At 46.1% G+C, this 27,572-nt stretch overlaps 2 protein-coding genes across 6 annotated transcripts in view; one reads left to right on the top strand and one right to left on the bottom strand.

Annotated features, from left to right (window-relative positions):
- The window catches only part of ATP1B1 (ATPase Na+/K+ transporting subunit beta 1), a 45,303-nt gene extending 21,734 nt beyond the window's left edge, over nt 1-23,569 (top strand). For both annotated transcript variants that reach the window (XM_063955658.1, XM_063955659.1), the window contains exons 4-6: nt 1,267-1,451; nt 1,548-1,628; nt 22,235-23,569. In XM_063955658.1, coding sequence (XP_063811728.1) covers nt 1,267-1,451; nt 1,548-1,628; nt 22,235-22,501 — 533 coding nt within the window. In that variant the 3' untranslated portion in view covers nt 22,502-23,569. The remainder of the gene's footprint in view (nt 1-1,266; nt 1,452-1,547; nt 1,629-22,234) is intronic.
- NME7 (NME/NM23 family member 7) overlaps nt 23,415-27,572 on the bottom strand; it is a 522,975-nt gene continuing 518,817 nt past the window's right edge. For all 4 annotated transcript variants that reach the window (XM_063955652.1, XM_063955653.1, XM_063955655.1 and 1 more), the window contains one exon: nt 23,415-23,632. In XM_063955652.1, the coding sequence (XP_063811722.1) occupies nt 23,600-23,632 (33 nt within the window). In that variant the 3' untranslated portion in view covers nt 23,415-23,599. The remainder of the gene's footprint in view (nt 23,633-27,572) is intronic.

Here is a 27,572-nt window from a genome sequence, read left to right as displayed (position 1 = left end):
GTACACACTCTTTAGTGGAAGGTGGTAAGGTAAGTATGGTAACCATATTGCAAAAAATGTTGGTGCTTTAAATACTACATCAAAGGAGCAGTCAGCATAATTCATCTAATAAAGATAAGCGAGAGAGAGAGAGAGAGAGAGAGGTTCCGACTTAATCCATTGAGACAATATTGTCTTATCGACACAGCACCTACTCGAGCCAGCAAGAGACGGTTGCCTTTAGCTATTGGGGTAGGAGTAGTACCAGGATACTGATTCCATAAAGCCCAGGCCAAATGTATCGCGAAAGGAATACAAAGTTTGTCAGTGACAAATGATTGCACCTCAACCCAGAATGCTTGTACTATATAGTACATGTCCACATACAGTGAATTATATCTGCGTCCACAACTGAACATTTAAAACAGTTTGAATTATCAGAAATGTCCGTCAAACATCGAAGTCTAGGAGTGTAATCAGCCCTATGCAGCAGTTTGAATTGCATTTCTGCATAGGAAGCAGAAAGCAACTGTTAAAAACATTATTTTGTCTTGTAATGAACTTTTTTTTAAAGGAAAATCTGGAAATGTGTCAGACCACTTAGCCATGCCAGTTTTAAGGGTCAAAAGGTCTAGAGTCCCCCTAGTATAATTATTTACATCAAGGAAGTATGGTACAAAGAGCAAGACAATTTAGTGATATAACTACAGATCTGAAAAAAAATTGAATAGCGGGAAATGTATATGTGGAAAACAGTCTTTAAGTTGGGAAAGAGTCAAAACAGAGGAGCAATCCTTTCTAACAAATTGATACACCATACTCAATCCCTGGAGATGCCATAACCTAAACACTCCACTCCATCCGAATCACCATGCTGAAAATCTGTATTATAAAGCAGTGGTAAAAACAATGATTGGTTAGCAGAGAGACCATGCCTCTTCCGCAGTACACGCCATGCAAAGCACGGAGTGCTAATTAGGGGATTATGTTTAATTTCTAGAGGAATATGAGCAGGAGGTTTATGCAATAGGGCCACTAAGGTGCTATTAGGGTTGAACGCTTGTTCTGAAGAGGAGTTAACAAAAATGTCACCACCACCTATCCAATCCAGAGCATAACGATAATTCGCAGCTAAGGCATACTCTTGATGGACCTTGTGTACAAGAGATAATGGTTGCTGTAACTTGTTTTGTAGCTCAGAATTCACCTGAGATCCAGACACTCAGGCACATGATCGCTGAATTTGTCGTATGTACAAAACTTGCTAACTAAAGTAACATTTTACAGAGACTCCTACATCCTACTTTGATCAAGGACCAATAAGTCCAAATGATGGCAAGAGATTATCCTGTACATTTAAGAGGGAATGGCTTGGGAACTGCTCTGGCCTACAAGATCCAACCTTTGGCTTTAATGTTGGCAGGCCTTGTGTGATTGTAAAGCTTAACCGAATTTTGGGATATAAACCACAGGTGAGACTCTCCATTGCCAAGCTCCTATGTGAACATTCATAGCCTAGATGTTGTCATGGCTGAAAATTGAGCTAACTTTTAATTTCACCATTACAGCCTCCACCAAATGGATCATTTCCAGAAATCCCTGGCACATCTTACAACCCGAACGTCATTCCTATCGTCTGTGCAGGAAAGGTAAGATCAACGGATTAGCTCCACATTTCCAAACAATAGTATAGTGTTATTATAACACAACTGCTTGTAATAAAATTGTGCATAACAAAACACACAGCGAACACTCATGACTATTGTCTCTGAAACACTCAAAAAAACATTGGAGACAGTGATTCCACCACAAGAGTGACTAACCTCTGACTCAAAATTAATGACCAGCACTGACTGATAAGTGGATTCTGTTACAATCTAGGTTACTCTTTTCTGCAAAATTGTATTGGCCAGAAGGGGCAGTTCCAAGATGCTTCTAGGGCATATGTATCAAAGCTTGGAGAGAGTCATTTTTCAAACACAGCCTGTAAACTGACGGTTATTAGCTGACTGGTTGGTACTTTATATCTCTCAAAGCTTTGATACATATGACCTGCTCAATTTCCTACCTGAACTTTGGCACTTTCTCTTCATTTGATCCCACAAATGAAGTATCAACATTTTTCTCAACTTGCTTCTCTACTACCTCTCCTCTCGATCCTATACTCTCGCAAACAAGTACAGCTTAATTCCAACCTCAACTAAAATCTGTAATTTCTCTGACGTCCTAGTGGATGCTGGGAACTCCGTAAGGACCATGGGGAATAGACGGGCTCCGCAGGAGACTGGGCACTCTAAAGAAAAGATTAGGTACTATCTGGTGTGCACTGGCTCCTCCAGACCTCAGTTAGAATCTGTGCCCGGCCAGAGCTGGGTGCTCCTAGTGGGCTCTCCTGAGCTTACTAGTAAAGAAAGTATTTATTAGGTTTTTTATTTTCAGTGAGCTTCTGCTGGCAACAGACTCACTGCTACGTGGGACTAAGGGGAGAGAAGCAAACCTACCTGCTTGCAGCTAGCTTGTGCTTCTTAGGCTACTGGACACCATTAGCTCCAGAGGGAGGGTTTGAACACAGGCACCTGTCCTCGATCGTCCGTTCCCGGAGCCGCGCCGCCGTCCCCCTTGCAGAGCCAGAAGAACAGAAGCTTGAAGACGTCGAAATCGGTGGCTGAAGACTCCTGTCTTCATTAAGGTAGCGCACAGCACCGCAGCTGTGCGCCATTGCTCCCAGCACACTTACACACTCCGGTCACTGTAGGGTGCAGGGCGCTGGGGGGGGGGGGGCGCCCTGGGCTGCAATTGAAGTACCTTTGGCATAAAAACATACATATATACAGTCTAGCACTGTATATATGTAAAAAAAAAAACGCCATTTTTTTACATGGAAAGCGGGACAGAAGCCCGCCACTGAGGGGGCGGGGCCTTCTTCCTCAGCACACCAGCGCCATTTTTCTCCTGGAAGCAGCTCCCCAGGCTCTCCCCTGCAGTATCCAGGTACAAGACGGGTTAAAAAGAGAGGGGTGGTAAATAAATTTAGGGGCAAATAATACAAAAAACGCAGCTATTGGGTAAATCACTTATTAGTAGTGAAAATCCCTGTGTTATATAGCGCTGTGGTGTGTGCTGGCATACTCTCTCTCTGTCTCCACAAAGGACTTTGTGGGGTCCTGTCCTCAGTCTGAGCATTCCCTGTGTGTGTGCGGTGTGTGTCGGTACGGCTGTGTCGACATGTTTGATGAGGAAGGTTACGTGGAGGCGGAGCAAGGGCAGATAAGTGTGGTGTCGCCCCCGTCGGGGCCGACACCTGATTGGATGGATATGTGGAAGGTCTTAAATGACAATGTAAACTCCTTACATAAAAGGTTTGATGACGCTGCAGCCTTGGGACAGCCGGGGTCTCAGCCCGCGCCTGCCCAGGCGACTCAGAAACCGTCAGGGGCTCATAAACGCCCTCTATCTCAGATGGTTGACACAGATGCCGACTCCAGTGTCGACGATGATGGGCCATCCGATTCATGATTATTGCAATGAAAGATGTATTACACATTTCTGAGAGTAACCCTGTTAATACCAAGAGGGTTTATATGTTTGGGGAGAAAAAGCAACCAGTGACTTTTCCCCCATCTGATGAATTAAATGAATTGTGTGAAGAAGCGTGGAGTTCCCCTGATAAGAAATTAGTGATTTCTAAGAGGTTACTGATGGCGTACCCTTTCCCGCCAACGGACAGGTTACGTTGGGAAACATCCCCTAGGGTGGACAAGGCGCTGACACGCTTATCTAAAAAGGTGGCCCTGCCGTCTCAGGATACGGCCGCCCTTAAGGAGCCTGCGGATAGAAAGCAGGAAGCTATCCTGAAGTCAGTGTATACACACTCTGGTACTTTACTGAGACCTGCTATTGCTTCAGCCTGGATGTGTAGTGCTGTAGCAGCGTGGACAGATACTCTGTTAGACGACATAGATTCCCTCGACAGAGATACTGTTTTGCTAACCCTGGGCCATATCAAAGACGTCGTCTTATATATGCGGGATGCTCAGAGGGACATTTGCCTGCTGGGCTCTAGAATTAATGCTATGTCCATCTCTGCCAGGAGGGTCTTATGGACGCGGCAATGGACAGGAGATGCTGATTCTAAAAAACACATGGCGGTTTTGCCTTATAAGGGTGAGGAATTGTTTGGGGACGGTCTGTCGGACCTCGTGTCTACAGCGACAGCTGGAAAGTCGACTTTCTTGCCTCAGGTTTCCTCACAGCCTAAGAAAGCACCGTATTATCAAATGCAGTCCTTTCGTTCCCAAAAAGGCAAGAGGGTCAGGGGCGCATCCTTTCTTGCCAGAGGCAGGGGTAGAGGTAAGAAGCTGCACCATGCAGCCAGTTCCCAGGAACAAAAGTCCTCCCCTGCTTCCACTAAGTCCACCGCATGACGTTGGGGCTCCACAGGCGGAGCCAGGTGCGGTGGGGGCCCGTCTCCGAAACTTCTGCAGCCAGTGGGTTCGCTCACAGGTGGATCTCTGGGCTATACAAATTGTATCTCGGGGATACAAGCTGGAATTCGAAGCAACTCCCCCCCGCCGTTACCTCAAATCAGCCTTGCCAGCTTCCCCCATGGAAAGGGAGGTAGTGCTGGCGGCAATTCACAAGCTGTACCTCCAGCAAGTGATTGTCAGGGTCCCCCTCCTTCAACAGGGAAGGGGTTACTATTCCACAATGTTTGTGGTACCGAAACCGGACGGTTCGGTGAGACCCATTCTGAATTTAAAGTCCTTGAACACTTATATAAAGAAATTCAAGTTCAAAATGGAATCGCTCAGAGCGGTTATTGCAAGCCTGGAAGAGGGGGATTTTATGGTATCGCTGGACATCAAAGATGCTTACTTGCATGTCCCCATTTACCCACCTCACCAAGATTACCTCAGATTTGTGGTACAGGACTGTCATTACCAATTCCAGACGTTGCCGTTTGGCCTGTCCACGGCACCGAGAATATTTACCAAGGTAATGGCCGAAATGATGATACTCCTTCGGCAGAAGGGAGTTATAATTATCCCGTACTTGGACGATCTCCTCATAAAGGCGAGGTCCAGGGAGCAGTTGTTGATCAGCGTAGCACTCTCTCAGGAAGTGTTACTACAGCACGGCTGGATTCTGAATGTTCCAAAGTCACAGCTGATTCCTACGACGCGTCTGCTTTTCCTGGGCATGATTCTGGACACAGAATAGGAGAAGGTGTTTCTCCCGGTGGAGAAAGCCCAGGAATTAGAATCTCTGGTCAGGGACCTCCTGTAACTAAGACAGGTATCGGTGCATCACTGCACGCGAGTCCTGGGAAAGATGGTGGCTTCATACGAAGCCATTCCCTTCGGCAGGTCCCATGCGAGGATTTTTCAGTGGAATCTGTTGGACAAGTGGTCCGGATCGCATCTTCAGATGCATCGGCTGATCACCCTGTCCCCGAGGGCCAGGGTGTCTCTTCTGTGGTGGCTGCAGAGTGCTCACCTTCTCGAGGGCCGCAGGTTCGGCATTCAGGATTGGGTCCTGGTGACCACGGATGCAAGCCTCCGAGGATGGGGGGCAGTCACTCAGGGAAGAAGCTTCCAAGGGCTGTGGTCAAGTCTGGAGACTTCTCTACACATAAATATACTGGAATTAAGGGCCATTTACAACGCCCTGAGTCAAGCAGAGCCCCTGCTTCAAAACCGGCCAGTGCTGATTCAGTCAGACAACATCACGGCAGTCGCTCATGTAAACCGCCAGGGCGGCACAAGAAGCAGGATGGCAATGGCGGAAGCCACAAAGATTCTGCGATGGGCGGAGAATCACGTGCAAGCACTGTCAGCAGTGTTCATTCCGGGAGTTGACAACTGGGAAGCAGACTTCCTCAGCAGACACGACCTCCACCCGGGAGAATGGGGACTTCATCAAGAAGTCTTCCAACTGATTGCAAACCCATGGGAACTGCCACAGGTGGACATGATGGCGTCCCGCCTCAACAAAAAGCTAAAAAGATATTGCGCCAGGTCAAGGGACCCTCAGGCGGTAGCTGTGGACGCCCTAGTGACACCGTGGGTGTACCAGTCGGTATATGTGTTTCGTCCTCTTCCTCTCATACCAAAAGTACTGAGAATAGTAAGAAAGAGAGGAATAAGAACAATACTCATTGTTCCGGACTGGCCAAGAAGGACTTGGTACCCGGAACTGCAAGAAGTGCGCACAGAGGACCCATGGCCTCTGCCTCTCAGACAGGACCTGCTGCAACAAGGGCCCTGTCTGTTCCAAGACTTACCGCGGCTGCGTTTGACGGCATGGCGGTTGAACGCCGGATCCTAGCGGAAAAAAGGCATTCCGGATGAAGTTATTCCTACGCTGATAAAGGCTAGGAAGGACGTGACAGCAAAGCATTCTCACCGTATATGGCGGAAGTATGTTGCTTGGTGTGAGGCCAGGAAGGCCCCTACAGAGGAATTCCAACTGGGTCGTTTCCTGCACTTCCTACAGTCAGGGGTGACTATGGGCCTAAAATTGGGGTCCATAAAGGTCCAGATTTCGGCCCTATCCTTTTTCTTTCAAAGAGAACTGGCTTCACTGCCTGAGGTTCAGACATTTGTTAAGGGAGTGCTGCATATTCAGCCCCCTTTGGTGCCACCAGTGGCACCCTGGGATCTTAACGTTGTGTTGGATTTCCTGAAATCCCACTGGTTTGAGCCACTTAAGACCGTGGAACTAAAGTATCTCACGTGGAAAGTGGTCATGCTGTTGGCCTTAGCATCGGCTAGGCGTGTGTCGGAGTTGGCGGCTTTGTCATGTAAAAGCCCATATCTGATCTTCCATATGGACAGGGCAGAATTGAGGACTCGTCCCCAATTTCTCCCAAAGGTGGTGTCATCGTTTAATTTGAACCAACCTATTGTGGTGCCTGCGGCTACTCAGGATTTGGAGGACTCCAAGTTGCTGGACGTAGTCAGGGCTTTGAAAATATATGTTTCCAGAATGGCTGGAGTCAGGAAGACTGACTCGCTGTTTATCTTGCATGCACCCAACAAGCTGGGTGCTCCTGCTTCAAAGCAAACTATTGCTCGCTGGATCTGTAGCACGATTCAGCAGGCTCATTCTGCGGCTGGATTGCCGCATCCAAAATCGGTGAAAGCCCATTCCACAAGGAAGGTGGGCTCTTCTTGGGCGGCTGCCTGAGGGGTCTCGGCTTTACAGCTTTGCCAAGCGGCTACTTGGTCGGGTTCAAACACATTTGCAAAGTTCTACAAGTTTGATACCCTGGCTGAGGAGGACCTTGTGTTTGCTCATTCGGTGCTGCAGAGTCATCCGCACTCTCTCGACCGTTTGGTAGCTTTGGTATAATCCCCATGGTCCTTACGGAGTGCCCAGCATCCACTAGGACGTCAGAGAAAATAAGAATTTACTCACCGGTAATTCTATTTCTCGTAGTCCGTAGTGGATGCTGGGTGCCCGTCCCAAGTGCGGTCTTTCTGCAATACGTGTATATAGTTATTGCTTAACTAAGGGTTATTGTTATGAGCCATCCGTTGAGTGAGGCTCAGTTGTTGTTCATACTGTTAACTAGGTAAGGTTATCACAAGTTGTACGGTGTGATTGGTGTGGCTGGTATGAGTCTTACCCTGGATTAAAAATTTCCTTTCCTTGTAATGTCAGCTCTTCCGGGCACAGTTTCCCTAACTGAGGTCTGGAGGAGGGGCATAGAGGGAGGAGCCAGTGCACACCAGATAGTACCTAATCTTTTCTTTAGAGTGCCCAGTCTCCTGCGGAGCCCGTCTATTCCCCATGGTCCTTACGGAGTTCCCAGCATGGACTACGAGAAATAGAATTACCGGTGAGTAAATTCTTATTTTTTCTCACTCTCTCTCCTTCACCATTCAGGCATGCAGTAATTACTCCCATTCTGAAAAAACGAAATTCTAACCCAAATTCTCTTTCAAACTACCATCCCATCACTCAGCATCCATGCCCCTCTAATCTACTTGAGAGACTTGCCTACACTCGCCAACACAAATTACTGCACCCATTTCAATCAGGCTTTCGTTCCCAACACTCCACAGAGACGGCAGTGACTAAAGTAGTGAATGAAATGGTCACTGCTAAATCCAAAGGCCATTACTCACAACTTATTCTTCTAGATCTCTCTGCTTATTTTGACATTGTTGACCACTCTCTTCTCATACAAACACTACAATCCCTAGGTCTTCAGGACACAACCCTTTCTTGGTTCCTATCCTTGGTTCAGTATGACTTACAGACGGTCGGGATGCCGACCGTCTGTATACCAGCAACGGCATCCTGGCCGGCAAATTACCTGCATCCCCCTATCGTATTGCTCCTTCAGTGTTTGCTTCTCTGAATCCACCTCCTCTTCGCTACCTCTCTCAGTTGGAGTGCCGCAAGGCTCAGTATTAGGCCCTCTGCTTTTCTTCAACTATACCTAATCTTTTGGTAAACTAATCAGCTCTTTTGGATTTCAGTATCCTCTGTACGCAGAAGATACTCAAATCTACCTATCCTCCCCTGACTTGTCACCATCTGTATTGGGCCGTGTTACTGAATGCCCATCTGTTGTTTCATCTGGGATGTCATCTCACCACCACAAACTTAATATTTCCAAAACAGAGTTAATTATATTTCCACAAGCCAATAGTAGTTACCAACCTGACAATTAATCCTACCCCACAAGCTCGCTGTCTAGGTGTCATCCTCGACTCTGAACTGTCCTTTGTTTCCCACATTCAATCTATCTCTAAATTTTTCTACATTCATCTAAAAAACATATTCCAAAATAAGACCATACCTTACACAAGACACTGCAAAAACTCCTTTACATGCTCTCATTATCTTCCGCATTGATTATTGCAATAGTCTACTGATTTTTCAATAAAAGAGACTCTCACCACTAAAAATCCATTCTGAATGCAGCTGCAAGGCTAATATTCCTCACAAGACATTCATCGTCTGTGGATCCACTCTGTCAGTCCATACATCGGTTATCGGAATTCTTCAGTATTCAATATAAAATACTTTTACTCACATACAAAGCCATTATCCAAACCACACCAATGTACATCTCTTCGCTTATTTCAAGCTCTGTGTCTCTCATCCACACTCATTATTCGCTCACATTCACGATTGTAGGAATTTCTTCAGGCTGCACCCACTCTGTAGAATGCCCTCCCACGCGCAATAAAACTCTCCTCACCTTTCAAGTGTTCCCTGAAAGCTCACCTCTTCAGGTTATGCCCACACAACCTTCATAAACTTTCCTAGCCGATTACTGGGGTCATTCCGACTTGATCGCACGCTAGGATTTTTCGCTGCGCTGTGATCAGGTCACTGCTGCGCATGTGTATGCACTGCAATGCGCAGGCGCATCGTACGGGTACAAAGCGGATCGTTGCGATGGATTTAACGAAGAATCCATTCGCACAGCCGATTGCAAGGAGATTGACAGGAAGAGGGCGTTTGTGGGTGGTAACGGACAGTTTTCTGGGAGTGTTTAGAAAAACGCAGGCGTGTCCAAGCGTTTGCAGGGCGGGTGTCTGACATCAATTCTGGACAAAAACAGGCTGAAGTGATCGCAGCGTCTGAGTAAGTTCTGAGCTACTCAGAAACTGCACAAAACTTTTTTGTAGTGCTCGGCTGCACATATGATCGCACGCTTGCAAAGCAAAAATACACTCCCCTATAGGCGGTGACTATCTGTTCGCAGCGCTGCAAAAAATAAGATTTTACTTACCGGTAAATCTATTTCTCGTAGTCCGTAGTGGATGCTGGGGACTACGTAAGGACCATGGGGATAGACGGGCTCTGCAGGAGATATGGGCACTTTAAGAAAGAATTTAGGTTCTGGTGTGCTCCGGCTCCTCCCTCTATGCCCCTCCTCCAGACCTCAGTTAGAGAAACTGTGCCCAGAAGAGCTGACAGTACAAGGAAAGGATTTTGGTAATCCAGGGCAAGATTCATTCCAGCCACACCAGTCACACCGTATAACATGAGTTTATAACAACCAGTCAACAGTATGACAACAACAGAGCATCAGGTCCAACCCTGATGCAACCATAACATAACCCTTATTGAAGCAATAACTATATACAAGCATTGCAGAAGAAGTCCGCACTTGGGACGGGCGCCCAGCATCCACTACGGAGTACGAGAAATAGATTTACCGGTAAGTAAAATCTTATTTTCTCTGACGTCCTAGTGGATGCTGGGACTCCGTCAGGACCATGGGGAATAGCGGCTCCGCAGGAGACAGGGCACAAAATTTAAAAGTTTGACCACTAGGTGGTGTGTACTGGCTCCTCCCCCTATGACCCTCCTCCAAGCCTCAGTTAGGTTTTTGTGCCCGTCCGAGCAGGGTGCAATCTAGGTGGCTCTCATAAAGAGCTGCTTAGAGTAAAAGTTTTGATAGGTTTCTTATTTTCAGTGAGTCCTGCTGGCAACAGGCTCACTGCAACGAGGGACCTAGGGGAGAAGGAGTGAACTCACCTGCGTGCAGGATGGATTTGCTTCTTAGGCTACTGGACACTAGCTCCAGAGGGACGATCACAGGTACAGCCTGGATGGGTCACCGGAGCCGCGCCGCCGACCCCCTTGCAGATGCCGAAGTAAGAAGAGGTCCAGAAACCGGCGGCTGAAGGCTTTTCAGTCTTCATGAGGTAGCGCACAGCACTGCAGCTGTGCGCCATTGCGCTCAGGCACACTTCACACCAGCGGTCACGGAGGGTGCAGGGCGCTGGGAGGGGCGCCCTGGGCAGCAATGAGATTACCTTTCTGGCTAAAAAGAATACATCACATATAGTCCCTGAGGCTATATGGATGTATTTCACCCCTGCCAGGTCTCAGAAAAACCGGGAGAAGAGCCCGCCGGAATAGGGGGCGGGGCCTATCTCCTCAGCACACAGCGCCATTTTCCTACACAGCTCCGCTGCTAGGAAGGCTCCCAGGCTCTCCCCTGCACTGCACTACAGAAACAGGGTAAAAAACAGAGAGGGGGGCATTTTTTGGCGATATTATATATATTTAAGCAGCTATAAGGAAACAACACTTATATAAGGTTGTTCCTATATAATTATAGCGCTTTGGTGTGTGCTGGCAAACTCTCCCTCTGTCTCCCCAAAGGGCTAGTGGGGTCCTGTCTTCTATCAGAGCATTCCCTGTGTGTCTGCTGTGTGTCGGTACGTGTGTGTCGACATGTATGAGGACGATGTTGGTGTGGAGGCGGAGCAATTGCCGGTAATGGTGATGTCACCCCCTAGGGAGTCGACACCGGAATGGATGGCTTTATTTATGGAATTACGTGATAATGTCAGCACGCTGCAAAAGTCGGTTGACGACATGAGACGGCCGACAAACCAATTAGCACCTGTACAGGCGTCTCAAACACCGTCAGGGGCTGTAAAACGCCCTTTGCCTCAGTCGGTCGACACAGACCCAGACACGGACACCGAATCTAGTGTCGACGGTGAAGAAACTAACGTATTTTCCAGTAGGGCCACACGTTGTATGATCACGGCAATGAAGGAGGCTTTGCATATCTCTGATACTGCAAGTACCACAAAAAGGGGTATTATGTGGGGTCTGAAAAAACTACCTGTAGTTTTTCCTGAATCAGAGGAATTGAATGACGTGTGTGATGAAGCGTGGGTTACCCCTGATAAAAAACTGCTAATTTCAAAGAAGTTATTGGCATTATACCCTTTCCCGCCAGAGGTTAGGGCGCGCTGGGAAACACCCCCTAGGGTGGACAAGGCGCTCACACGTTTATCTAAACAAGTGGTGTTACCGTCTCCTGATACGGCCGCCCTCAAGGATCCAGCTGGTAGGAGGCTGGAAAATACTCTAAAAAGTATATACACACATACTGGTGTTATACTGCGACCAGCAATCGCCTCAGCCTGGATGTGCAGTGCTGGGGTGGCTTGGTCGGAGTCCCTGACTGAAAATATTGATACCCTGGATAGGGACAGTATTTTATTGACTATAGAGCAATTAAAGGATGCATTCCTTTATATGCGAGATGCACAGAGAGATATCTGCACTCTGGCATCAAGAGTAAGTGCGATGTCCATATCTGCCAGAAGAAGTCTATGGACACGACAGTGGTCAGGCGATGCGGATTCCAAACGGCATATGGAAGTAGTACCGTATAAAGGGGAGGAATTATTTGGGGTCGGTCTATCGGATTTGGTAGCCACGGCAACAGCCGGGAAGTCCACCTTTTTACCTCAAGTCCCCTCCCAACAGAAAAAGACGCAGTCTTTTCAGCCGCAGTCCTTTCGTTCCTATAAGAACAAGCGAGCAAAAGGACATTCATATTTGCCCCGAGGCAAAGGAAAGGGTAAGAGACTGCACCAAGCAGCCCCTTCCCAGGAGCAGAGGTCCTCCCCGGCTTCTGCAAAGGCCTCAGCATGACGCTGGGACCTTACAAGCGGACTCAGGGGCGGTGGGGGGTCGCCTCAAGAATTTCAGCGCACAGTGGGCTCACTCGCAGGTGGACCCCTGGATCCTGCAGGTAGTATCTCAGGGTTACAGGTTGGAATTCGAGAAGTCTCCCCCTCGCCGGTTCCTAAAGTCTGCTTTGCCAACGTCTCCCTCCGACAGGGCGACGGTATTGGAAGCCATTCACAAGCTGTATTCTCAGCAGGTGATAGTCAAGGTACCCCTTCTACAACAGGTTGCCCTTCACACCAAGGGTTCCTCAGGTTCGTGGTACAAAACTGTCATTATCAGTTTCAGACGCTGCCGTTTGGATTGTCCACGGCACCCAGGGTCTTTACCAAGGTGATGGCCGAAATGATGATCCTTCTTCGAAGAGAAGGCGTATTAATTATCCCTTACTTGGACGATCTCCTGATAAGGGCAAGATCCAGAGAACAGCTGGAGGTCGGAGTAGCACTAACTCAAGTAGTGCTCCAACAGCACGGGTGGATTCTGAATTTTCCAAAATCCCAACTGATCCCGACGACACGTCTGCTGTTCCTAGGGATGATTCTGGACACTGTTCAGAAAAAGGTATTTCTTCCAGAGGAGAAAGCCAGGGAGTTATCCGAACTAGTCAGGAACCTCCTAAAACCAGGGACAGTGTCTGTGCATCAATGCACAAGAGTCCTGGGAAAAATGGTGGCTTCTTACGAAGCGATTCCATTCGGCAGATTCCATGCACGAATTTTTCAGTGGGATCTGCTAGACAAATGGTCCGGATCGCATCTGCAGATGCATCAGCGGATATAATTGTCGACAAGGACAAGGGTCTCTCTGCTATGGTGGTTGCAGAGTGCTCATCTGTTGGAGGGCCGCAGATTCGGCATACAGAACTGGGTCCTAGTGACCACGGATGCCAGCCTGAGAGGCTGGGGAGCGGTCACACAAGGAAGAAACTTCCAGGGCGTGTGGTCAAGCCTGGAAACGTCTCTTCACATAAATATACTGGAACTAAGAGCAATCTACAATGCTCTAAGCCTGGCAAAACCTCTGCTTCAGGGTCAGCCGGTGTTGATCCAGTCGGACAACATCATGGCAGTCGCCCACGTAAACAGACAGGGCGGCACAAGAAGCAGGAGGGCAATGGCAGAAGCTGCAAGGATTCTTCGCTGGGCGGAAAATCATGTGATAGCACTGTCGGCAGTGTTCATTCCGGGAGTGGACAACTGGGAAGCAGACTTCCTCAGCAGACACGATCTTCACCCGGGAGAGTGGGGACTTCATCCAGAAGTCTTCCACATGATTGTGGTCCATTGGGAAAGACCAATGGTGGACATGATGGCGTCCCGCCTCAACAAAAAACTGGACAGGTATTGCGCCAGGTCAAGAGATCCTCAGGCAATAGCTGTGGACGCTCTGGTAACACCATGGGTGTACCAGTCAGTGTATGTGTTCCCTCCTCTGCCTCTCATACCCAAGGTACTGAGAATTATACGGCAAAGGGGAGTAAGAACGATACTAGTGGCTCCGGACTGGCCAAGAAGGACTTGGTACCCGGAACTTCAGGAGATGCTCACGGAAGATCCGTGGCCTCTACCTCTAAGAAGGGATCTGCTTCAGCAGGGACCGTGTCTATTCCAAGACTTACCGCGGCTGCGTTTGACGGCATGGCGGTTGAACGCCGGATCCTAAAGGAAAAAGGCATTCCGGAAGAGGTCATCCCTACCCTGGTCAAAGCCAGGAAGGAGGTGACTGCACAACATTATCACCGCATTTGGAGAAAATATGTTGCATGGTGTGAGGCCAGGAAGGCCCCGACAGAGGAATTTCAACTGGGTCGATTCCTACATTTCCTGCAAACAGGATTATCTATGGGCCTCAAATTAGGGTCCATTAAGGTTCAAATTTCGGCCCTGTCGATTTTCTTCCAGAAAGAATTGGCTTCAGTTCCTGAAGTCCAGACTTTTGTAAAAGGAGTACTACATATACAGCCCCCGGTTGTGCCCCCAGTGGCACCGTGGGATCTCAATGTAGTTTTGGATTTTTCTCAAATCCCATTGGTTTGAGCCACTCAAATCGGTAGATTTGAAATATCTTACATGGAAAGTAACCATGCTACTGGCTCTGGCTTCAGCCAGGAGAGTGTCAGAATTGGCGGCTTTGTCGTATAAAAGCCCATATCTGATTTTCCATTCGGACAGGGCAGAATTGAGGACGCGTCCTCATTTTCTGCCTAAGGTGGTATCAGCGTTTCACCTGAACCAGCCTATTGTGGTGCCTGCGGCTACTAGCGATTTGGAGGATTCCAAGTTGCTGGACGTTGTCAGAGCATTGAAAATATATATTTCAAGGACGGCTGGAGTCAGAAAATCTGACTCGCTGTTTATACTATATGCACCCAACAAGATGGGTGCTCCTGCTTCTAAGCAGACGATTGCTCGTTGGATTTGTAGCACAATTCAACTGGCACATTCTGTGGCAGGCCTGCCACAGCCTAAATCTGTCAATGCCCACTCCACAAGGAAGGTGGGCTCATCTTGGGCGGCTGCCCGAGGGGTCACGGCATTACAACTCTGCCGAGCAGCTACGTGGTCAGGGGAGAACACGTTTGTAAAATTCTACAAATTTGATACCCTGGCTAAGGAGGACCTGGAGTTCTCTCATTCGGTGCTGCAGAGTCATCCGCACTCTCCCGCCCGTTTGGGAGCTTTGGTATAATCCCCATGGTCCTGACGGAGTCCCAGCATCCACTAGGACGTCAGAGAAAATAAGATTTTACTTACCGATAAATCTATTTCTCATAGTCCGTAGTGGATGCTGGGCGCCCATCCCAAGTGCGGATTGTCTGCAATACTTGTACATAGTTATTGTTACAAAAAAATCGGGTTGTTTATTGTTGTGAGCCATCTTTTCAGAGGCTCATACGTTATCATACTGTTAACTGGGTTCAGATCACAAGTTGTACGGTGTGATTGGTGTGGCTGGTATGAGTCTTACCCGGGATTCAAAATCCTTCCTTATTGTGTACGCTCGTCCGGGCACAGTATCCTAACTGAGGCTTGGAGGAGGGTCAAGGGGGAGGAGCCAGTACACACCACCTAGTGGTCAAACTTTTAAATTTTGTGCCCTGTCTCCTGCGGAGCCGCTATTCCCCATGGTCCTGACGGAGTCCCAGCATCCACTACGGACTATGAGAAATAGATTTATCGGTAAGTAAAATCTTATTTTCTCTAACGTCCTAGTGGATGCTGGGGACTCCGTAAGGACCATGGGGATTATACCAAAGCTCCCAAACGGGCGGGAGAGTGCGGATGACTCTGCAGCACCAATTGAGCAAACACAAGGTCCTCCTCAGCCAGGGTATCAAACTTGTAGAACTTTGCAAAAGTGTTTGAACCTGACCAAGTAGCCGCTCGGCAAAGCTGTAATGCCGAGACCCCTCGTGCAGCCGCCCAAGAAGAGCCCACCTTCCTAGTGGAATGGGCCTTAACTGATTTTGGCAGCGGCAATCCAGCCGCAGAATGAGCCTGCTGAATCGTGTTACAGATCCAACGAGCAATAGTTTGCTTTGAAGCAGGAGCACCAAGCTTGTTGGATGCATACAGGAGAAACAAAGACAGAAATAACCAACCGAGTTGGAAGGGAGGCTCAAGCTGTGGCTCCAATTAATGTATATTTAGCAGCTGTCTGGATAGGCTAGTCACACCTATGACATCATACATACAAACAAGAATAACAGAAATAAGACAGCGCTGACTGAGATGGATTGTCAATCAAATTACAATAATATTTAATAAATTAAAATTACAAAAAAATCTTGAATAAAATAGGTCTCACTGCACGAATGAGCTTATAGTCACCATACATATAAGAATTGATCACTTGCCGCTTGATCCAATGTCCCCATGGGACCCGCACAATTAAAATGTCCCTTATCCTGGGGTTGTTGCACAACCCCCGGGCCGAATGCTTGTAGTAACAACGCTGGAGGAATAACTGTCCCAGTAGTGTAGCAATACAACAGGAAAGTCCTCACCAGTAGTGCGTAGATGTGATGATGTTCGGTCCTTGTTATATGGATGTGGGTACAAATAGCGCTATTTTGGCAGAGTCCACAGAGGTCCAAGCGGTGATAGGTATTCAGTGAAAAGGTGACACAGGCTCACAGCTGACTGCTGCTTTATCAAAGCAGCAGTCAGCTGTGAAACGCGTCAGGTGTGAGCCTGTGTCACCTTTTCACTGAATACCTATCACCGCTTGGACCTCTGTGGACTCTGCCAAAATAGCGCTATTTGTACCCACATCCAAAGTGCTAGTGCTTTTAATTCATGGCTGGTACATCCAACGTTTCGGGGCGTGCAAGCCCCTTTTTCAAGGTGAGCCAAAAACAATACAAAGTGTATAAACAGTGAGAAACAAGTTACCTTTATGGTGAGGAGGACCCACGTGAGGGAGAGACTGCAGCGTCCGGGGGAGCCTGGAGCTTCCGTCCCGGAAGTGATGACGTGTCAGTGTTGCGGTCACGTGCCCTCTGACGCGTCTCAGGCCACCTCGTTACCATGACAACATGACGCTACATGGTTACCATGGACGTCTATGGCAGGTACGGGTGCCGGAGTCGTGGAGGAGGCGCGGCCAGCACACTGAGAAACATAAGTGGTGCAAGTGATAATTACGGGTCTGGAAAGAACTGTTACAATGTGCTGACATAACATAAAACAAGTGATTAAAATGCATATCAGCCTGAGTAGAAGGTCTCCGGGTTACCTAGCATTAGATTAGTCACAATTACTGTAACGTGAGCAATAAATTGGTGCGGAAAACCTATCATCTGTACAATGATATATCAAAATGCAGGAAAAATGCTATGTGGCATGCCTGAGTCACAACGAGTGGAGGCTACTGAACCTGGTTCACAACTGGGGATGTCAGATGGGCAGTAGTCCTTTTGGTGAGGTGATGGAGGCTGATAGCTATTGCTCAGAAAACACTCCATTGGATTCTGTCGTTGAGACCTTTCGGTCTCCCAGTGTCCAATCTGTACATCCACGTTGCCTCTCGTCTGAGTAAGGTGGCAGCTCTGTCTCCACCTCTCGGATTGGTGGGAATATGATCAATGATTTGAAACTGCAGATGATGTGCTACAAAAAAGGCAGAAGGCAGAAGCATCAAAGACTTCGTGGTACACTCAGACATCACGGGGTTTGACTTAGCACCCACCACTAATTTTTTAACCAAAGCAGCAGGCTGCTATAAATGCCTAGACTGCGAAACCTGCAAAACAATGATCACCGGCTCAAAGTTTCAATCCACCTCCACTGGGTCGTCCTACAACATCAAACACGTACTCACCTGCACTACGACGCATGTAGTCTATCTAATCACATGCCCATGCAAACTACAGTATGTAGGTAAGACTATACGCAATGCCAGGGAACGCTTTGCCCTGCACAGGTCCGCATTGAAAGCAGCACTTGCAACCAAGAAATCGGAACAACCTGTGGCTAGGCATTATGTCGACAAACGACATACATTGAAAGATCTGCAGTTTCAAATCATTGATCATATTCTCACCAATCCGAGAGGTGGAGACAGAGCTGCCACCTTACTCAGACGAGAGGCAACGTGGATGTACAGATTGGACACTGGGAGACCGAAAGGTCTCAACGACAGAATCCAATGGAGTGTTTTCTGAGCAATAGCTATCAGCCTCCATCACCTCACCAAAAGGACTACTGCCCATCTGACATCCCCAGTTGTGAACCAGGTTCAGTAGCCTCCACTCGTTGTGACTCAGGCATGCCACATAGCATTTTTCCTGCATTTTGATATATCATTGTACAGATGATAGGTTTTCCGCACCAATTTATTGCTCACGTTACAGTAATTGTGACTAATCTAATGCTAGGTAACCCGGAGACCTTCTACTCAGGCTGATATGCATTTTAATCACTTGTTTTATGTTATGTCAGCACATTGTAACAGTTCTTTCCAGACCCGTAATTATCACTTGCACCACTTATGTTTCTCAGTGTGCTGGCCGCGCCTCCTCCACGACTCCGGCACCCGTACCTGCCATAGACGTCCATGGTAACCATGTAGCGTCATGTTGTCATGGTAACGAGGTGGCCTGAGACGCGTCAGAGGGCACGTGACCGCAACACTGACACGTCATCACTTCCGGGACGGAAGCTCCAGGCTCCCCCGGACGCTGCAGTCTCTCCCTCACGTGGGTCCTCCTCACCATAAAGGTAACTTGTTTCTCACTGTTTATACACTTTGTATTGTTTTTCGCTCACCTTGAAAAAGGGGCTTGCACGCCCCGAAACGTTGGATGTACCAGCCATGAATTAAAAGCACTAGCACTTTATCCCTGCTGTGTCAGTCTCTGAGTGCCGCTGTTTGCTGTACAGCCTGCTACCTGCATCATTTTCTCCAGAGGGCACCGGAGCAACATACTTCTCTCCAGGAGAGTGCCGATCCGACATGTGCAAATATATATATATATATATATATATATATATATATATATATATATATATATACATACATACATACATACATACATACATACATACATACATACATACATACTAGGGTCTCAATGTCTGCTGATAAGGTATCTGTCCACGCTGCTACAGCGCTATAAACCCATGCCGACATAATCGCCGGTCTGAGTAGTGTACCAGCATGTGTGTAAATGGTCTTCAAAGTACTTTTACTGCATGCTATCTGCAGGATCCCTGAGGATAGCTGTTAAGTCAGCGCTACCTTTTGGGTAAACGTGACAAGCTTTGTCCACCCTAGGGGAAGATTTCCATCGTATCCTGGCCCTAGTAGGGAAAGGATACTCCCTGAGAATTCTTTGCGGGAAGCTGCAGCTTCTTGTCTGGAGATTCCCGCTCTTTTTCTTCATGAGAGGAGGGAAATTTACCTCAGCTTTTTTCCCCTTAAGCATGTGTACCCTTGTGTCAGGGACAGATGAGTCATCAGTGATATGCAAAACATCTTTCATTACAATAATCATATATTGAATACTTTCCTGCCATTTTGGCTGTAACTTTGCATTATCGTAGTCGACACTGGAGTCAGACTCCGTGTCGATATCAGTGTCTATTATTTTGGATAGTGAGCGTTGTGAGACTCTGAATGTCTCTGCGACATAGGGACAGACATGAGTAGATTCCCTGTCTGTTCTCTAATCTTTTGTGCAATAAATTTTACCTCAGCACTTAATTTCACATATCCAATCAGGTGTCGGCGTTGTCGACGGAGACACCACACACACACACTTGCTCCATCACCTCCTTAGGAGAGCCTTTTACCTCAAGACATGTTGACACACACGTACCGACACACCACACACTCAGGGAATGCTCATCTGAAGATCATTCCCTCACAAGGCCCTTTGGAGAGACACAGAGAGAGAGTATGCCAGCACACACCCCAGCGCTATATGACCCAGGAAAAAACACAGCAATTTAATGTTTACCCAGTAGCGCTGTTATTATCTGCGCCGAATTATGTGCCCCCCCCTCTTCTTTAAAACCCTCTCTTCTACCGTGGTATAAGCAGGGGAGAGACCGGGGAGCTCCCTCTCAGCGGTGCTGTGGAGAAAAAACATGGCGCTGGTGAGTACTGAGGAAGACGCCCCGCCCCCTCGACAGCGGGCTTCTGTCCTGCTTAAATATACATTTTCCTGGCGGGGGCTCATACATATATACAGTGTCCAACTGTATATATGTTTACTTTTGCCAAAAGGAGGTCCAAATGCTACCCAGGGCGCCCCCCCCCCTGTGCCCTGCACCCTTACAGTGACCGGAGTATGTGAGGTGTGTGGGAGCAATGGCGCACAGCTGCAGCGCTGTGCGTTACCTCAGTGAAGAACTGAGTCTTCTGCCGCCGATTTCGAAGTCTTCTTGCTTCTCATACTCACCCGGCTTCTGTCTTCCGGCTCTGCGAGGGGGACGGCGGCGCGGCTCTGGGATCGGACGGCGAGGGTGAGATCCTGCGTACGATCCCTCTGGAGCTAATGGTGTCCAGTAGCCTAAGAAGCAGGACCTATCTGCAGAGAGTAGGGCTGCTTCTCTCCCCTCAGTCCCACGATGCAGGGAGTCTGTTGCCAGCAGAGCTCCCTGAAAATAAAAAACCTAACAAAATACTTTCTCTCAGCAAACTCAGGAGAGCTCACTGAAAAGCACCCAGCTCGCTCTGGGCACAGTATCAAACTGAGGTCTGGAGGAGGGGCATAGAGGGAGGAGCCAGAGCACACCGGAGCCTAAATTCTTTCTTAAAGTGCCCATGTCTCCTGCGGAGCCCATCTATCCCCATGGTCCTTACGGAGTCCCCAGCATCCACTAGGACGTTAGAGAAAATAGCTAGCGAGCGATCAACTCTGAATGACTCCATACAGTCCACACACATTCTCACATATTTTCTCTCTTCACTTTCCCATACTCCTACTGCCCTATAGACTGTAATTTTGCGAGCAGGGCCTTCCTACCTCTGCGACTGTCTGTTATTACCCAGTTTTGTTCCATCACTGTTTTGTTTTATGTTATCACTGTTTCCAATTGTAAAGTGCAATGGAATTTGCTGCCATATATAAAAAAGTTTAATAAAATAATAAATATGACCCACCGTACCTCCTAAGGCGAGCTCAAGGTGGAGCAGAAAGGCATAATGCAAATATCAAAGTGAGGGACCCTGATAGTGTTTGCAATGGGCATGATTTGGGATCTGGTTGATAGGTCAACACCATATGGTCGATGGGTACAAAAGATTGTCCTGGTCAAAAGGTCGACAGTGCTTTAGGTTGACAGGTACAAAGGGGGGACAGGTTCAAATAGTCAACATGACTATGGCTAACACATATGGTCGATATGTTTTTTATTTGTTTTTTTCAACTATCATTTACCATCTATGTGGACTACTATTGGGAATAGTAACCTGTGCCGAGCGCAGCGGCACCTTGCCTGAAGCGTGGCAAGCAAAGCTGTACACTTATTCAGGCCGCATGTGGCTTAACATTCATAAGGACACTCAAACTTGTGTCAACCTTTTGACCCTGACGACCTAATTCTCATCGACCCAATGATCCACACCCCATAATTTTACCTTGTGTCCTGGATTTTATGTGAACATGGGGCCTCATTCAGAGATGGATTCAAAGTCCGTACGCAGTGGAGCGTTTTTTGCCACTGCTCGTGCCCCTGCGCATGTGCTGCGATGGTATTCCCACGTCGGTCACAGTGAGGATTTAATTGCAAAGTGACTGACAATCAGGCATTGTTTGTGAGAGGTAACAGGAATGGTGGCTCAAACGCAGGTTTATTGTGCACGTTTCTAGGGCTGGTTTCAGCAAGTGACTGCAATCCATCTATCTTCTAGAGGCTATGCTGTTCCGCCTTTCAGAGAAAGCCTATGGTTGATAATCGTCCGATGTGCATCTGATAGTTGCGTCTTTGTATGCAAGTGGTAGGTCAGAAACGCTGAGTGTCTCTATAAGACTCCCGGTGACTGCTGCATTTTAGTGCGGCTGCTGCTGCATACATGCAAAAAACTGTGCTTGTGGCTTCCAGTCATAAAATATGTGGACAACAGAAGTGAATCCTGTCCCTCACCACATAACCTAAGGAGAGATATAAACACAAATTTTCTTATTTGACTTTTTCAGAATTTCTCAATAAGAAACTTTTGGTCTAGGGGTGGTGTGAAATAAAATTGATACTCTAGGGCACAGTGATTCAAAAAAGTTTGGGAACCACTGGCTTAAAAATTTTTACTACTTCATATTTTTTCTTTTTTCTCACAGAAAGAGGATGACCAACCTAAAATTAGAGAGATCACCTACTTCAGCATGGGCGGATATAACGGATTTCCCTTGAACTACTACCCATATTACGGACGGCTGCTACACCCTGACTATCTACAACCCCTTATTGCTGTGCAGTTCACCAACATTTCCCTGGACACAGAAGTTCGTATTGAGTGCAAGGTCTTCGGGGAGAATATCCACTATAGCGATAAAGATCGCTTTCAGGGACGCTTTGATGTAAAGTTTGACATAACGAGTAGCTGATCATAGGCACAACCCGTGCAATACCATAATCTAAAAAAATCCAGAAAAAACTTAGTCTTGAACAAACTGTCATGTATGGGACCTACACTAAATATATATGCTTTACACAAGCTTTCTGCATTTACTAGGGTTAGAATGTAAAATCAAGGTGTAGCAATAGTAACAAAGTATTTATTATACTGTAAATGAGAACTAATAAATGACTTGAACCTTGGGAGATGCCCATCATGCTGTAAATTGATTCCATAATCAAAATGTAGTCAGCAGTGTGTCTGGCCCCAAAACATTGCTACATTGTGTATTTTTTGTGTACTTGTACAGTAGCATATGTGCAGGCTCTATCATTTCTGCCAAGACATGTTCTCTTGTTCTCTATGTTCCTTTTTGTGAGCAGGCAGGTTTGCAGGTCAAGATGTAAATACTCTATAATGGGAATAAAACTGGCATAGTAGTTTTGTTTCTAGTTTTAACCAAGAGATGGCCAACCAATAAGAATATTTAATAGCACTCCATAAAGCCATATTACATGGCATTGATTTAATTTTATTTAGACAAGGAGAAGGGGGGCATTTTCCATATTTTCTTTTCTTTTTTGCCTTCCTTTAGATTCACGTAAATGCAAGAGGTAATGGGTTGTGCTGTGCTTTGTACTTAATGCTTTTATAATTAACCCCCCCCTTATTTCTTATGTGCGTTATGAAGGTGTGTTGAGGCCTGGGTCTGACTGTCAATTTTGCCTACAATATGGCGAATTGTTTTGAGTTATATATATTTTGTTTTTCAAGAAGCATCGCAGTTTGGTGCTTTACAAATGTTTTAACCATGTTCATGGTGGAAGAATTTTATATTTATGCAGTTGTACAATTTTATTTTTCTTCAAGAAAAGTAATGTATGAAATAAACCAAAGTCACGTGTTGAAAAATAGATCTTTATTTTAAAAATGCAATGCAGTATCCCATAGGATGTATTACATGTCTACTGTGCGCACATTGTTTAAACATCTGTAATATCTGCGAGGAGTACAGTGCTCTAAGTCAAAACATCAGACAATAAAATGAATAAATCCATTCTTGTTTCCTGTGTTCTTTTGAGAGGCTTCAGTTGTCTAGAATCTTGAAGAAATATTGTACCTAGGTGGAGGGAAAAGAAAAAGTGATGTATAAAACTAGTAAGTGGCTATAAACTGCTTATTTATTATTATTATTATTATTATTATTATTAAAGATTAGAAATCACACAGTCATACTGTATGGGCATTGTTTCTTTATTCAGAACCTACATATAGCAGTGATTTTTATATGGTGTATGAGACTCGGGCCTTTAAAATATATATATATATATGCACCTAAACATATGCATATTCTAACAAACACACTTTTACTGTTAACTAGGTAGGACAGCCTCCTATTTATTGGCAGATAGGACTGACTACAAGATCTGTCTTATCTATCTGCCAATCTTTTAGTCTGATCTTTGTCATTATTTTTACTACTCCCATAGCAATAGTTACTTTAAACTGCTAATCAAGGGCACTTTATAATCTGATAATCGGGAACATAAGAACAGGACCTTCTACAATTTGGTACAGAACATTCAAGCTTATTTTAACACCATGCCAAGGAGAAAAGGCATCAAGGGAAGCAATTGTTTTTGCTTATTGGTCTAGAAATACAGCCATTTCCAAACAATGTTAATTCCATCATTCTACAGTGAGAAAGTTTTACAAAATAAGAACTATTCAGACCGTTGCCCTTCTTGCCAGGATTGGGCGCCTAAGCAAATTAACTACAGACAAAACTGTATCGGATGCTCTGAGAAATTGCAAATAACCCAAAAGCTTACAGACCTCTATCACTCTGGTCAAATGTTCTCTGCCCCCAAAACACAAGGCCTAGGTAGTCTACATAATGAGACTAAAGTGGAGATGTTTACTCTTAAAGTGAACACAAAACCCAGCATATCACCTCCGGACAATGGGGGTTATTCAGGTTTGTTAGATTTGGGTTGGTTATATTGTTTCTGTGCAGGGTAAATAAATACAGGCTGCTTAGCGCAGTGTTTGCCAACCACGGTCCACAAGGCACACCAACAGAGCAGGTTTTAGTGATAACCATGTTTGAGCACAAATGGTTCAATCAAAATAACTGAGGTACTAATTAAATCACCTGTGATCAGGTATGGTTATCCTTAAAACCAGGACTGTTCGTGTTCCTTGAGGACCGTGGTTAAGAAACACTGGCTTAACGTCTACACTGCAATTTAGATTTAAATTTGAATACACCCCACCCAAATCTAACTCTCTGCAAGTTACATCTGCCCCACCTGCAGCGCAACATGGTGTTGCCAAATTGCTAATTTGTTTGGTTTGCTAACAAACCTGAATAAAGGCCCAATGATCCTAAATACACAAGAAAATCTACAATTGAGTGGCTGAAAGAATGGGAAGGGAAAAAAAAGGTTTTTAAAATATCTCAATCTCATTAAGACGCTGTGGTGGTACTTGAAGAGAGCAATTCAAATTTGCGATGGCTGCCAGGAGCAATAAATATTATTAAATGTGAAGAATGCCAGCTCTTAGTGCAAGTGGACAGCAAGAAAACAAACCTATTAGTGATGCTATAATTAATAAAGGAAAATCTTCCTTAATGTGTTTCAATTTTTTTTCTAGTTCTGTTTTTTCACTGTTTCGATCGCCATAAAAAAACAACACATGTAAGAGTTCTTATAAAAATAATAATAATATATAATTTTATACAACAGTGACCCCTTATACAGACCATTTAAAATGTTATGGTGATCAGGGGGGTAGTGTGCTTCGCTATTGCATAGGAGAGACGTGTTCTGGTGACCTCCTTCAGCCTAGGCATTCCCAGGTGCATTTAGAGAGATTCCCCCACCTCCAGTATATAATATCTAGAGCAGGCATTCCCAACCACGGTCCTCAAGGCACACCAACAGTGCAGGTTTTAGTGATATTCAGGCAGCAGCACAGATGACTTAACTAGTAGCTCAGTTATTTTGATTTAACCATCTGTGCTGCAGCCTGGATATCACTAAAACCTGCACTGTTGGTGTGTCTTGAGGACCGTGGTTGGGGATGCCTGATCTAGAGCCTGGCAGTTCTCGGCTACTATCAGGGTTTGCGGCCACATATGGTGAGTTCTGCACTCTAGGCCTACTTTACTGGCTGAGCCATGCACTTGATTTGGGGCCGATGATAGTGTTACGGATGGGGTCTCAGCTGCCCCCCTACCCTCTACCACCATACCTGCACAAGGTGGCCCCTCCGCACTCCTCACAGGTCACCTCCCCACCGGAGACCCCGCAGAATCACTGATAACATGGCCGCTGATAACACAGAGCTGGCGGGAAGCTAAGAGAAAATGCTATGACAGCCTGGTTAGCTTCTCACCATCACCTGTGGTAGCCAAAGTGTCCCAGATATTGTTGTCTGTCTGTGCCTACATACTTCCTGTGGATAAAGTATACTGTCCAGGGTGTATTGAGACATTTAACTATTGAGCTCCTAGATTTGGCTCAACTGAGCTCTGGGACATAGGATCTGTCAGATTTACAAGATCTGCAGTTCAACTTTTAGCCTTTTCTACCTTCTCCTGCCATCTGTTGAGTGCTACGAGACCCTTTGTATTGTTCCAGGGGTGTTGGCTGTCTCTCTGATACAGTTATTGCCATATTTCCACTTGTGTCTTGTCACACTGGATCGTTTCAAATGTGTCATGTTCTACTTCTCACGTTATTTGATGACGCTGACCCTTAGAATGTCAAGAGTGTTAATGTGTAAAAGTGCAAGAGTGTTGACCAGCTCATTGTATGTTACTGCTTCTTTTAATCTCAATGTGGCTTATCCAAATATCCTTGTGTTTAGCCAAATCATTAAGGTTATACTGTTTTGCTTTACTCCGGTTTACCACATCTTTCATCGCAGTCACTTTTCCTTGTAGTGTGGTTATTTTAACTCAATGTTGGTCACTTTTCCTGGTATTGTGGTTATTGTAACCCAATGTTTCTTGTCTATCGTATTATTGCCGGGTCGCTGTGCTTTTCAAGCGTAATAATGTCACCTCAGTTGTACCCTCACGTTATTTATGGTTACATTTTTTACATTATATATTCATTGATTAAATTCTTCAACATAGGTTAGCCCTGGCTACATTCTACAGAAGAGACCCATTTTTCATCTTTAGTGTCCCAATTTTTGAAAGGTGCAAGAGAGCCTGTAGCTATGTCAACAGCCCATACAAAAAGGAATTGAGTGGCTGTATTGTTCCATAATTCTGTGTCAATTACCCTTATTGATAAACTGGAATACAAGAGTGGTTGTTATTTAGTTTTAGTTGGTCAACTGGATGGTAAAGAGGTCACTATGGTCTCCCTATACGCTTACAATAAACGCCAACTTCCGTTTCTCAGATGAGTTTTTGAGGCTGTCCAGAAGATCAAATTATATGATTATAATAGACGACGTTAATATAGTTGTAGATACCATTTTAGACAGGTTGTCAGCGTCTGCTCCTAGGGTTCCTAGAGGAGAAACAGACACCTCCGCTATACTACAGAATCTATCAGTAGAATATGATTTATATGACGTGTGGTATGTTTATTCCTCAACAGTTAAAGACTATACTTACTGTACTTCCCTCATGTGCATAACTCCTATTTCTTTGATCTTATTGGACAAATCAACGCTTCAGCATACCCTCCATTGTCTGGTTGGATCATGCCTCTGTGACATGGACTTGGGAGGGGAATTTCTTTAAAGCACCTACCAAATGTGAGCACTCCCTAAGTACTTCTCCTAAAGTAGCTCAATCATGAACAGTTGTTCTTGTTTCCTATCCAGTACACTTCCATTCTAACCTACTGGTGTGCCCTCAAAGCTGTTCTTCGTGGCAGTGCTATTAAAATGGGCTCTTACCATGTAAAATAGTATAAGCACCAGCGGCCTGAACTGTAGCTGCGCTTGGAACAAGTTTGGCCCAAATGAAATCCACCTTTACCAAAGTCCAACGGAAATTTTGAATTCTTGGTAATAGGTTGGGCAGGTTTGCA

The sequence above is a fragment of the Pseudophryne corroboree genome, chromosome 2, assembly GCF_028390025.1.
Source record: "Pseudophryne corroboree isolate aPseCor3 chromosome 2, aPseCor3.hap2, whole genome shotgun sequence".
NCBI lineage: Eukaryota > Metazoa > Chordata > Amphibia > Anura > Myobatrachidae > Pseudophryne > Pseudophryne corroboree.
This window is presented reverse-complemented; position numbering and strand designations above follow the sequence as displayed.